General features: G+C 45.6%; 1 protein-coding gene across 2 annotated transcripts; it reads right to left on the bottom strand.

The window, feature by feature from the left end:
• Positions 1 to 380: 380 nt before the first annotated feature.
• On the bottom strand, positions 381 to 4,146 carry gzf1 (GDNF-inducible zinc finger protein 1). 2 transcript variants are annotated; one of them, XM_049756096.2, is made up of 8 exons: positions 3,838 to 4,146; positions 2,542 to 3,317; positions 2,230 to 2,413; positions 1,980 to 2,143; positions 1,667 to 1,761; positions 1,440 to 1,607; positions 1,204 to 1,361; positions 381 to 1,035 (listed from the first exon to the last, which is right to left on the bottom strand). In XM_049756096.2, the coding sequence occupies exons 2-8, from the start codon at positions 3,303 to 3,305 to the stop codon at positions 565 to 567; spliced, it is 2,004 nt and encodes a 667-aa protein (XP_049612053.1). In that variant the 5' UTR covers positions 3,306 to 3,317; positions 3,838 to 4,146; the 3' UTR covers positions 381 to 564. The 2 variants fall into 2 exon arrangements, with proteins under 2 accessions (XP_049612053.1, XP_049612052.1); XM_049756095.2 differs by lacking the exon at positions 3,838 to 4,146 and adding an exon at positions 3,659 to 3,820.
• Positions 4,147 to 12,493: the final 8,347 nt, after the last annotated feature.

Genomic DNA, 12,493 nt, shown 5'->3' with positions numbered 1-12,493 from the left:
TCCGTAGAGCGCCGATTCGATGTACGCATGCGCAATGTAGCCCCCTCGTCATGCACAATTCCACCAAAAATGACCCTCTTTCTTGACTTATTTATGTAACCATTATATTTGCTCTGTTTATCTGTTTAGTTCTCACAATTCACACATGGGGATCAGCAAGACTTTGTTCGCGAGACGTGCCCGGTTAGGTAGCCACAAAGTGGCGCAAACCCTCTGAAACGCTTCAACGTTCCAGCATGTACAGAGTTTACGGGGAATTTGCGCCACCTTTTGGCTAATTGTGATACACCGCTAAAAAAATGAGAAACAAAACATTAAAACAGTACTTTCTGGGTGACTGTAAAAGAAATGTTCATAGTATTCATGACAAAGTCATTGAGTAGTTACTGCAACTTGTTTTTATGCTGGCTGTTAGCCACAATTTCTGTACAAAAGCCAAAATAACCACAAATTGTAATTATCACAGCTATGATTAAATGGAATATTTATTTTACATTTCATTTAGATTTTAGAGGAATTTGTTTGGTCGTCATTTGCTTTACTCTCCAGTGTCCTTTGCCACATTTATACTTCTTTACACATCTTGTTAGACACGACCACGGTCAGAATGTCCGGTTGCGCCGCCTCCTCTTGTGGAGCCAGAATGGTTTGCGAGGCGGCCTCTTCCAGCAGGGATGACATGCCGGGGTTCTCCGCGCAGAGCGAGTGGGCAGTCTCGGAGGTGTTTTCCTCCACTGGCATGACAAAAGGTCTGTCTAAAGTGATGACGTCACCGCCGCTGCCATCTGACGTTACCACCTGAGCCTCGGGCGGCATCTCGGTGTGGTCGTGAGTCTCCAGGGCGACTGCTCCCGGCCCGGCCTTCTCGGGCGCCAGGAAAGTAGTGGTGGGAGAGGGTACTTTGCTTTTGGATGCCTTCTTGGCATTGCTTTTTTTCTCCTGCGCTGTCCCTTTGTCTTGAGCTTTGGATTTCTTCTCCACATTACCCTCCAAGACGACCAGGTAGTTCTTCCACGGCGCATTGGCATCATGAGTCTAAAGTTGGGAAATGGTGGAGGAAAAGGCCACAAGATAAATTATTTCTTAGTTTACTATGAAATGTATAGTTAGCTAGTTATTTTTTTGTTTGACGTATAGTTGGTTTGTATTACTTAAGTTGGTCGTACTTTTGTTTGTTGGTTCATCATGTTATGAGATACTCACCGCGGTGTGACGGCGAAGAGTAGACTTGTCAGTGAAAGTGCGGTTGCACAACCCACACATGTAGGGCTTTTCGCCGGTGTGGATTCGCTGGTGCCGCTGAAGTGCGTTGAGTTGCGTAAAATGCTTGTCGCAGTCATTGCAGGCGTAAGGACGTTCACCTGGGACGGAGCAGGATGTCAAACGACTGTCAGCTTTAAATACTTGCGTGCTACAGATGATCCGAATCGGATGCTCACCTGTGTGCACTGTCAAATGCTGCCGTAGCGAGTTCCTCTGAGCGAAGCCGCGGCCGCAGTGCTCGCACTTGAACGGCTTGGAGCCGGTGTGGATGTTGGAGTGGTAGCGCAGGTACTCCTTGGATGCAAAGCTCTTCCCGCAGGCCTCGCACATGAAGGGCTTCTCACCTTGAACAACAGAAGTTGACCACAGCGCTATAAAAGACAAGATCCTAACTGGGTCTTACCCGTGTGGGAGCGCTTGTGATAGGCCAGCATGCTTTTCTGGGTGAAGCGGGCGTCACACTCGTCGCAGGCGAAGGGCTTCTCACCCGTGTGGATCCTGAACACAACCATACTCTGATGTCATATTTCACACGGGCAACAAACAAAGAGTTAACCATTTGGAATGCATTGATAAGATAAAACAAAATGGGACTGTGTTGTCATACCTGTGGGACGCCTATGGCAAAGTGCCTTTTGGTGCAATGACATTAAGTGATCTGTACGCTTTGATCCACTGAAGGTCCAAAACAGAACTTTTTAAGACCAAGCTCGTACCTGTGGTGCATGTTGAGAGCCGACTTCTGGGTGAAGCGGGAACCGCACTCAGTGCAGATAAAGGCCTTGATGCCGCTATGGGTCCGCTTGTGCAACATGAGCGATGCTTTGGAGCTCAACCTCTTGCCACATTCAGAGCACTGGTGCATATGTGGATCATGCACCTAAAAAGCAAAGGACAAGTTAGGAAGTGCGGTGAAGTGAATGGATTACTCAAAGGGACTGGTCCGAGCACTTCAAAATTCCTGACCTGTTTTTGGTGGCGGACCACGTCCTTCTTGCGCTTGAAGGTCTTGGTGCAGACATCGCAGGTGAAGAGCCGTTCGCTGCTGTGAACGTGCTTCTCGTGGATCCTCAAGTTGCTGCGGTTGGAGAAGGTCTTCATGCAGGTCTCGCAGCGATAGATCAGCTCGGCTTTCACTCCGTGGCAGGTGCTGTTGCAAAGCGGGAAGAGAACAACTTGAGGCACTGGTTGATGACTGGACTTTTTCCACACTGCCACATTGAGGCTTCAAAAAATAGGCCAGTAAGTAAAAATAAGCTGTCCCAACCTAGCACCAACCTCACGTGTTTCAAGTAGCTCCGCTCGTAGTGGAAGCTCCGCTGACAGTCACTGCACACGAACTTCCCCTTGGAGGCTCTCTTGGACACCCTACCACTCTCTTCATCGTCCTCGCTTGCGGACATCAGCAATATTTCCTCGCCGTCGTTTAGACTCTGCGTGTCCTTATCAAAGTGAGGTGAGGATGCATATGTGGTGTCATTGTCCTCTTCAGCATTAAATGCCTCATCTGTAGTTGGGATGCACCGTTTGAGTTTGGTGTTCTTCCTTTTGGATCTTTTTGAAAGGTACTCAGAGCTCTCCGGAGGCAGTTGACGATTTAGCGGCTTCTTTATGCCAGTCTCGCTCGCTGGTGATGACTCCTCTACCACGTCTGACTGCGAAATACGATTTATGCCGCAAACTATGGCCAGCTCCTCGCATTCCAAAATATTGGCGGCCACTTGCATGTCCCCCATCCTGCTCTGAGCCACTTCCGCCTTACCTGTATACACAAACTCCAAAAAGTCAGAAAAGTCACATGGATGCATGTTGGAGAGCGAGATCTGGTCAGGGGTGGTGTCCGGTGATAGGAAGATGTTCCTGAAGTAATCGCTAGAAGCTGCGAGAACCACCCGATGAGCCTGAAATGTCTGCACGTGGCCCTGGTAGTCAACCTGGACCGTGATGTCACTCAGGTGTCCCTGCAGCCTCAGGTGGTGGAGGGCATTCAGGATATTCTGGTGGTGTGTTTGGGAGCTGAGCTGGATCACCTCTGTGCCCATCTTGTAGTGAGTCTGGAAAGAAATTGAGTTGAACTGCAGGGTTTAGTCGGTGCCAAAAAGATGTGCTTTGAGTTACAAGTGACCCATTGCATTTTTCGGGAAACAAGCCAATGTTGGGATAATAGTCTTATTGTAATGCATAATATAAAATTGTATTTATAAGGCTGAAAGGAGGGGGCCACGTACCACCTAACATTGTCCTTGAAACTGTAATTCGAAACCTTGCATGGCTATTAAATGTGTAAACACATTCGGAAACAAACGTGAATAGATCACAGGCAATATTGCATTTAACCATAATGGCACTTGTGTTATAACAATGTAACGACTGCAACCGTGTTATTGTCACGTACAAAACAGTTGGTCTGGGTTCTGATGTTTGCACAATTGGCAATATGATTTGAACGAGGCCGAAAGCTACCGTTAAATTGCCTCGAAAAACACGGGATCTGGGCTCTAACTGCTAATTTTAGCATCGCGCAAACGAGTGTGTGCGGCGAATAACATTGAAGAGAGAGAGCGTCTTTCTTACCGTAAGGTCGCTAAAATGGCAGCCCCATGAACAGTAGCGAACGCTGATCGCTGTGGTTATTCAAACGCTACGGAACTTAATCCGCAGGGAAAAAATGGACGGCAACTTCAATTAGACAAACAACATGAAGGGACACAAGTGTTAAACAGGAGTAATAACGTGCAATATTACTTAGAAATACATGTAAGGTTGCAGAAAATATTCTTCATGGGGAATAAACATGAACGTATATTTGGTCTTTGGTTCTTAGAGCTTCCTTTTGCAATAGCGTTAACCGTGTTTATCTCCAATAGCTTTCCGTAGTTCTCCTAGACGATGTACGCATGCGCAATGTAGCCCTCACGTTATACACAAGTGCACTAAAAACACATGACCCTCTTTCTTGACATATTTATGTAAGCAGTTAATGTTCTGTGTTGATATGTTTGTATTTTATGTTTAGTTCTCACAATTCACACATGGGGATCAGCAAAGGTTTGTGTTTTTGTGTTAACACTTTGTCCGCGAGATGGCGCCATTGCGCAGCTAGTCAACGTAAATCAAGCGTAAAAAAAAAAAATTATAGTACATATGGGTGCATCTTATCGTCATAATCTTTTAGGTTTTTAATGTTTTTCGCCCTAAAATGCACCAAGCAAGTAGTACTGCACATTGCACGTCAAACGAGGTGCTTAAGTAGTCAATTTATGCTGATACAGTCTAAAGCTTGGAGTTTAGTGGGAGACACTTGATAAACAAGCCGCCTCCAAGGAGGAGCGTAGGTAATCTTTTCATACTCACAATGACATAAATCATCCTCAGAGATGCAAAGCACATTGTAAGCATCCATACACCACTACATGCATGGGTGAGAGGGGCGTTCTGCTGTTGCCAAGGTTTCTTGTCTCCACAAAGAAATCCATACAGCTCCCATTTATCATAATGAATCCTGCGAGCCTGCAGTGTTTCCTCGCTTCGGTGACTCATACTGCACAGAGCACCAGAGCTTTGCACTCATTTTATTTGATTCTTCCCACTGTAGTCAAGGATAACCAAACCCTGAATTGAAGTTAGTTCAAGGTGATTGACTTATTTTCATTTTGTTTTACAAAATTAAACTGGATGCAGCAAGTCCTGCAGCTTCTCACCAAAGATGAGAAGTGCCAAAATGCAGAATTTAACTGAGAAGAACGCAAAGCAGCGGTGACGCCATGGTGGTGTATGCACTCCAAGAAGAACCGCAGTCTTCCCTTTGTACCATTTGAGCTCAATGGGTTCGAGCCAGACCAACTTTCAACGGGTCCAACTCCTTGTTCTGCGGTGGTTTGGCCTTCCGTTCCCCTCAGGCTCATTCGACAATAAACATCAATCATTCTGTTAATGTTTTCGATCCACGTTTATCAGTTGTAATCTTACGCTTTGGAAATCAGTTCAGCAAACAAAAAAATTACTCAATTGTGTCTTTTTTTTCTCAATCTTATTGCTGAAAGACACCAGACTATCGAAAGGCAGAATGGCTGTATGCCACACCACGAGAGTCTAGACCTGGCGAGTTGAACCGAGACCTCAAGAACAGGATGAAGACAGTTGAAAGCAGAACTTCATAATTGTGGTCCAGTTTTGTTGGCCTGATGAGGCTTGATGCTTTTTGCAGCAAAACGAAACCAAATGTTTCCTTCCATCAACAGGCTTTTGTGGCTTCCTGCTTAACTAGTGCATGACTGGACATTTTGTGTCATGTAAATCTAAGAACGATACTCACTTTTTTTTTCTCCCTTCAGAATTTGGAAGACAGTAAACCAGAAAGGTCAAGGACAAGGAGTGGCAGTAAGAAGCATGTGATTGATCCCAGCCAAACAGGTAATAACAGATAACAAAATATTAAACTAAAATATATAAAAAAATTGAGCTAAACAAAATCTGTTATGAAAGAAGTAGAGTAGCTAGACCCAGATTAAAATACACAAATATGAAATAAAAAGCATATATCCATTATATTACAATTACTCTAAGCACCACTCATGTCATTTTTATGCAGACTCATATATTCCTGACTATTGTGATCTGTCTGTCTCCATGTGTTGCTCCACCATTTGTCTTGAAATATCCATTGGGCAACGTCGCTATTATGAATCCTGTTGTTTCCCAAAATGTGTCCCTCTGAGGACTTTATCGGAAAGAACTTGTCTTGCCAAAGCCAAAGAATGATTTAATACATGGGGAGCAAATGAGCAAATCATAGTGTGGGAACGTGCTTAAACAAAGACGGTTTCATCCCATATCCGCAGACTCATTTTCACTGAATGAAAAGCGTTGAAAAGAAGCTCCCTGGCATTTCATTGAACAGCTTTGCTTCTCCATCCATCCACTGATGAATAGATAGTCGGAATTCCGAGATGGAGTTACTTTGGCCTCTGACTCACCGCCTGTGTTCCCAGTGGAACCCTCCCTCCCTCTTCTCCCTCCCTCCCTCCTTCCCCCCTTCTCCTTCCTCCTCCTCCTCCTTCATTCGTCCTTGCCAGTGTTCCCTCCGCTGTAACCGAATCCCGCACTTGAGAGACTCAAGGACGGCCGGCCGCCCACTGCCACAGCCGCCGTGTTCAGAAATAGAGGGCTTACCTACTGCAGCTAAAATAGATCCCAACCTTAATAAGTGACTCGCACGCTCTTTTGGTAACATTTGTGGCACGCTTAGTCAGGCAGGTGTTTTCCCACAATGCAACATGTTCCCTCAGCAGAGCTCTTCCATCGCTCTCCTTCTGGGTTTCTTGGACACCAGCCTTCTTCAAATACTGGACCAAATGCAAAGAAGTGCAAAAATATCTGCTGGGAAAATAAGAAATATTGGAAAAAAAATGTATGGTATATAAATTATATATATATATAATAATAAAAAATACTGGGCAAAAATACACCAAAACATTAGGAAAAAAATTAGATAATAGAAAAAAAAAAAAGACAAATGTCAGAACCCCAGGAGCAATCACCCTCCTATCCTCCCTCCTTTCTTACTTCCTGTCCGCCGCCACCCTCCTCGTGTCCTCTCTGGCTTCGCTCCTGCGGAATTGCATCACTTGTCTCCCCTGCCGCTCGGACCTTCTAATCACATATGGCGTGCACGCACATGCACCAGTTATGTGGCTTTGTGTGGAATGATACTCTTGGTCCGTGTGCCTGATTCTGGAGGCTTTCCCAGCTTTCCCGTCACATTTTTCCAGCTTCAACACTCATAGAGCCACGTGAACGCAACTAGTAGTTAGATAGAAATGAAAATGGATAAAGATAATTTGATATCCTTAGTTCCCGTCCCCAGCAGGCTATCGGAAAGCTAGCATCCAACAAGTTGAGTTTGTCGTCCATTCATTTTTTTCTCTTTCTTTTCGTGACAACCAAAGCAAATATCTTCCTTCCTGCGGGGCGGACGACCGCAGCCGCATTGTTAACCCTCCGATGCACCGACTCTTGTGAAATGTGGCAGAGCTCCAACTCCAGTCTTGTGTAATAATAACAGGGAGGTTTTCGCTGCAGGAAAATGGATGCCGGGACGGGAAGTTGTGGGAGTGTGGTTATGTGTGCGGGTATCTGTTTTTAATTTTTTAAAATTTTATGTACCATATGTACTGTTAATAGATTGGATGGTCGATTGGTAGAAGTAGTAGGCCCACGGACGTTTCTCCGTCTGGTTGGTCGTCAATAATTCCTCACCCAATGTTAAAACAAACCGCAGATTCCACAGCTAATTTGAAAATCCAGCCTCGGCTGTCTTGTTTTTTTTCTCCATCTTTTCCGAAGGGCTTTAATAGCAAAACCTGCGCATAGAATTCTAAGTAGCGAACCCCCAAGATGAGCAAACGGCCCGCGGGGAGGAGAGATTTCCGAGAGATTACCGACGCGCTTTTTAAAGCGGTTGAGGGAAGCGAGTCACAGTAAAATAAACGATGCTCTCGGTTTCGCCGAGAAGGAACGCATGTTGACTCAACGGCTCAAGGCGAATTGCTTTTCATCAAGTCAAATATACGCCGTCTCGATATACAGTGTCAAATGGACTCCCACACGTTTGCTTTGGGTCCATTTACCTTGGAGGAGACCACACGCGTGTGGAAATGATAAAAGTAGAAAAGAATTATGAATGGACATTTCATTGTTGAAAATGCTTCCCTTTCAAAATAAAACATTTCAATGTAAAAGACACACTTCTAGCCTTGCAAAAACCTTCAACTGGACCTTCCAATAGTGAGAACTTCTCTAGTCGGTCGACATCCGTCTGAATATGACCAAAAATGGTGCGGGGGAGAGTGAGTAGGAGCTCGCGGTTGTGGGAGGTGGGGTGGCGAGACACACGACTGACACGTTTGCACGGAGGAGCGAGACAGCTAAGCTTGTGAGATGCTAGAACGCATTTGAGCTGTTAGGCCTCTGTGGATGGAAATTCGCTGATGATTAAACGACATGAGAGGAAGTTGTCAGGAATTTCATCTGTGGTACATTTGGTTCATACTTTAGATCAATCAGTAGATAAGTATGGAATGTAGTTTTGGAGGTCACCTTGACTCGGTCACTTAGATATTGCAAAGCGGCGAGGTCGGAGAGGCCCAATCAGTTTGTCCGCCGACTTTGTGTCGGCAACGCCATCTTCCCTCAGTAGTTGCGAGTCACGACCTGTCGGCTCACCCTTGGCTTTGTGTAAACAAAGACCACTGCTTGGACCTCAAACGGCGCCTCATTTAAGAGAGTGGAGGGAAAAAAAAAAAAAAAAAAACATCATGTTCTAGTCGGGCCGGGTTGCCATGGTAACTCAGCATCGCCGTGGCAGACTTTCCGCAGGGATCTTTGTCTGTCTGTCTCATCAGGGACCCTCGCATCAGTGATGTTGCACACCGCCCGCCGATGACTCACCGGCATCAATTTTGAATTCACCGGCCGCTAACATCTTGTACATATTTTAGCACTCGCATGCGTTTTTCGATCTTGTTAGGTTGATCAGTTTAGTTGCACGGTTGTAATGCGAGACAAGTATGCGTCTCCTCCTTTCGGCTTTGGCATTTAGCAACCTAATGAGGTGTGAAACGGTAGAAGCCAAGCCCCGCCCACCAATTGAGGAGGCGGGGGGGCATCCCAGCATCAATTCAAACATCAGTTAAGCAGAAAAGTCACCAAAGGCCGCCAGCTGCCAACAGTCTGACTGCAGTTTCTGCCTGCAACCTGGCATATGACTCATCTGGCAAGGTCATGTGATCGAGCGTTCAGCCTGAGGTGTGTGTGTGTCTGTTGGTGAAGCAGCCCCCCCCCCCCCCCTCCCATTCCCGTCGGCTTATTAAGAAGCATAGAAAAAGCTCTTTTTGTGCCGCTCTGGTGTGAACGGCAGCATGAGGATTTTCCCGACGTGATGAGCGATGAGTCACGGAAGACCCAGAGAAAGAGATTCAAATCGAGGAAATGTCAGGATAGTCAGTGCCGAGATTGCAAGCAGAGCACGTGTCGGGGTGTTTTGTTTATCCCGGTGGGGGGTAGACATTATACGCATGCGGCACGGTGGGAATCGTACACACCATTAATCTGATGGGGTTCCCCGCTTTGTAAAAACACGCTCGGGCCTAAATCGACTGAGATTGAACGCAACATGATCATTAATATGCAACAACATGAAATGCTCTCGAAAGACCAAACTAATTAAGTTATTTAGATTCAAAGAAACAACATGATTCGATACGTACCTCGATACATAGCACCCGATACAATTTTTTAAGGACGATGCATTTTATTACGTAATGATTTTGTTGGGTTAAACTTTCTTGATTCAAATGGGTTTTCATTTCACTCCCAATAGACACATCCACACAACATTGACGTGTGCATCCAAACGTAACATGTCAGCAGGTTGCACACGCAGCTCGAGGAGATGAGTGCATCATCTCCGCTTTCCTAACAAGCCCCAAAAACTGCGTGCCCAATCGAGTGACGAAACTCGAACCCAAAGCCGGCGGCGTCCGTCGAAAGAAACGAGTCGGGCATTCTGATTGGTTACATAAGTGTGCAAAGGGAACACGCACACATACACACACAGTCGCGCAGACCCCAGAGGCCTGTGTTTGCCTTTCCTGTAATCGGAGCATCCGTTCTCTGAAGGGTGATGTAACCCGACGCCAGGCGAGCCAGCCGCTCAGACGTGCCGAAATATAGGCTACCCGTGTGCAAATGTGTGTGCGCTTGCTTTTATCGCCTTACATCACCTGTGACACGATTTACGAGCAATTGCGAAAGTCGTCGGGCAGAGATAAGTCGGCCCCGCCGGGTCGCGCTATGGCAGTTTTTGTTGCGGCATGCCGCCTGGCCTAAGTTTTACAAAGTTAGATATTGGGAAATCATTGCCACGTTTTAGTGATTTGCTCATCTCATATTTTAGGATTGATTTTGTTTATAAAAAATGTGTCCTTCTAATCCAAATAGGTCAAGGGCGTAACTCTTAATAGTGCCATTTTCTGGCTTCGCGGGTTTCCTCTCCGCGTGACCCATTTGCCAGCAGACCGGCGTTTCCCTCCCGCTCTCGCTCTCCTTCACTCGCCCTGCCGCCGTTGCCATGCCTACGTCGCCGCTGGCAAGACAAAAAGATGAAAACTCACTGGCTTTTCCATCAACGCCGGCGTGGCTCTCTCCCAGGCTCGTTTATGGGTTAAAAAATATTTTTTTTTTTCACCGTTAAGCCTCAAAAGAACCTCACTGAGAACGTGTTGCACAAAATGACTGAAAATGGCTCATTGGAAATGTTCAGTCTTTTGTGTGTAATTTGTGTGTACTTTATTTTAGAACAGAAAAGGCTAGGGCTAAAACTTTTGGAAAGAATTTAATTTTCCCTAAGCCACACCCCTAAAAACCCAAACCATCCAATCACAATGGGGCTCAAAACTGAAACTATTTTGGATTTTTCATTTCACATTATTTTGTGGCAGTTATTTGAAATACTAACATGAGAGATTGTTGCTAGCTTAATCTAATAAGGCTAGCTACAGTCTACTTGACACATTGGTCTTTAAGTCAACTCATTTGAGGTCACTTCAATTCATGTCAGGGGATGAAAGAAAAGCCACAATGTTAATATTCATTATGCCCCGTAGCGGATAAATATGTTCTGTTTGCAGGATTAGGACAGTTTACTTTGGAAAGGTTTCGGACTTCCTATGTAGGTAGAGCGGCTGTCGGGCAAAGAGATTACAAACCAGGATGGCTGCTTAGTTTCAGCATTACGTGGCCCGGCCCTCTTGCTCTCTCTCTCCCGGACGCCTGTCGCATTTGTGTAATTTACGATGTCTTCCGCCACTCCCGACGCTCTTAAAGCTGAGACCGCAGTGGGATAGCACTGTCGGTAATGTTTGTTACAGGAAGAGGAAGCTTCTCTCTTGGAACATCATGGGCAGGTTTTTATCAGGATCTCGGATGAGGCTCTTATGGAGCAAGCATTTTTGGACCATTCCAAAAGCACAAAGTGAATTCTCTGGAGGATTTTTGTCTCCTCGGGCCTTTTTGTTAATGCAATTCAGCAGGGTGACAATAATGTGGCCCGTATGCAAAACACAGTGCGAGGGGATTTAATAGGGGCTCGGCCATGATGTTTCACCTCCGCACAAACTTTTTAAGACTCTCTCTTGCTGGCTATTGGTCGTCTTTTTACCGCAATGCAGCAGATCGCCTAAGCAACCGGAGGAATCAAAGCTTTTTTTTTTAGGGGGGGGTTTAAATACTAAAGTCTTCACGCTTTATTTCACAGAAGCGTCCTGATTTAAACACGATTAATCGGCGGGTTCGCACAGAGCGGCTTGTTTTTAGGCCGCGATGACAACAACCTCATTAGACCGACTGACTGCGTGGATTTTTTTTTTGCTCGCATGCGTCGCTAATTAGACGCCAATATGCAAAGCAGATCAAAAGCGTTTTTTTTAATAAGTTTCCCATTCACACAACAAATTAATAACTCCTCCGACACGTCGCCTCCATTCGCATTTCATTAGCCAACTTCAAAGTTGACCCTGAAAGTACAGTTTTCGAAAAATCCTACTGGATTATTTACCACAAAAGTCAAGTTATGCTATGGCAAGTTACAGAATGTATTCCATTTTAGTCCAAAAGCTAAATAATAAAGCTTGATGGTGAAAATGGCTTCCATTTTTGCAGATCCTCACCACTGTTGCCGAAGGTTGCACGCACAAACCCCTGGGCGTCACGAGATGTCCTTGATGTCAGTTCCGTCATTCGTCCTCAAGGTGAGCTGGCTCTCTCCCGCTACTCCGCCACACGCCTGTTTCTCGCTCGCCGCCCCGTGTTGCGTCATGTTCCGATCAGAGCCACAACAAGAGACGCAACACGCAGAGGCGGCGGGACGCCGGGCCTGAGGCAAATGCTGCCAAACTTTGCATCAGAACTTTTTTTTTTTTTCCAGTGGGGTGTGTCCAATAATGCTGAAAGGCAAAGTAGATGCGTGGGTATTGATCATCAAATGATCTTGGCGCACCCTGTCCTCCAGGGTTGGGAAGTACCCAAGTACAAATACTAAGATTATATTTTTTAGGTATCTGTACTTAATTTAAATGTTTTTGTTTGGTTTTATTTGCAAGTTAAAATAGGCTTGTTATATTGTTCAATCTCAATTAAGTGGCTTTCAGAATTCCTTCCATCAGCTCTTTCC

The sequence above is a fragment of the Syngnathus scovelli genome, chromosome 20 (assembly GCF_024217435.2).
Source record: "Syngnathus scovelli strain Florida chromosome 20, RoL_Ssco_1.2, whole genome shotgun sequence".
Lineage (NCBI taxonomy): Eukaryota > Metazoa > Chordata > Actinopteri > Syngnathiformes > Syngnathidae > Syngnathus > Syngnathus scovelli.
This window is presented reverse-complemented; position numbering and strand designations above follow the sequence as displayed.

Excerpts from the sequence above, each read along its gene's own strand:
- gzf1 (XM_049756095.2), bottom strand. The coding sequence starts at position 3,781 with ATGCTAAAATTAGCAGTTAGAGCCCAGATCCCGTGTTTTTCGAGGCAA. Across the intron at positions 1,362-1,439 it reads GCATTTGACAGTGCACACAG|GTGAACGTCCTTACGCCTGC; the intron begins GTGAGCATCCGA and ends GCTCCGTCCCAG. Across the intron at positions 1,036-1,203 it reads CTCTTCGCCGTCACACCGCG|ACTCATGATGCCAATGCGCC; the intron begins GTGAGTATCTCA and ends TCCCAACTTTAG.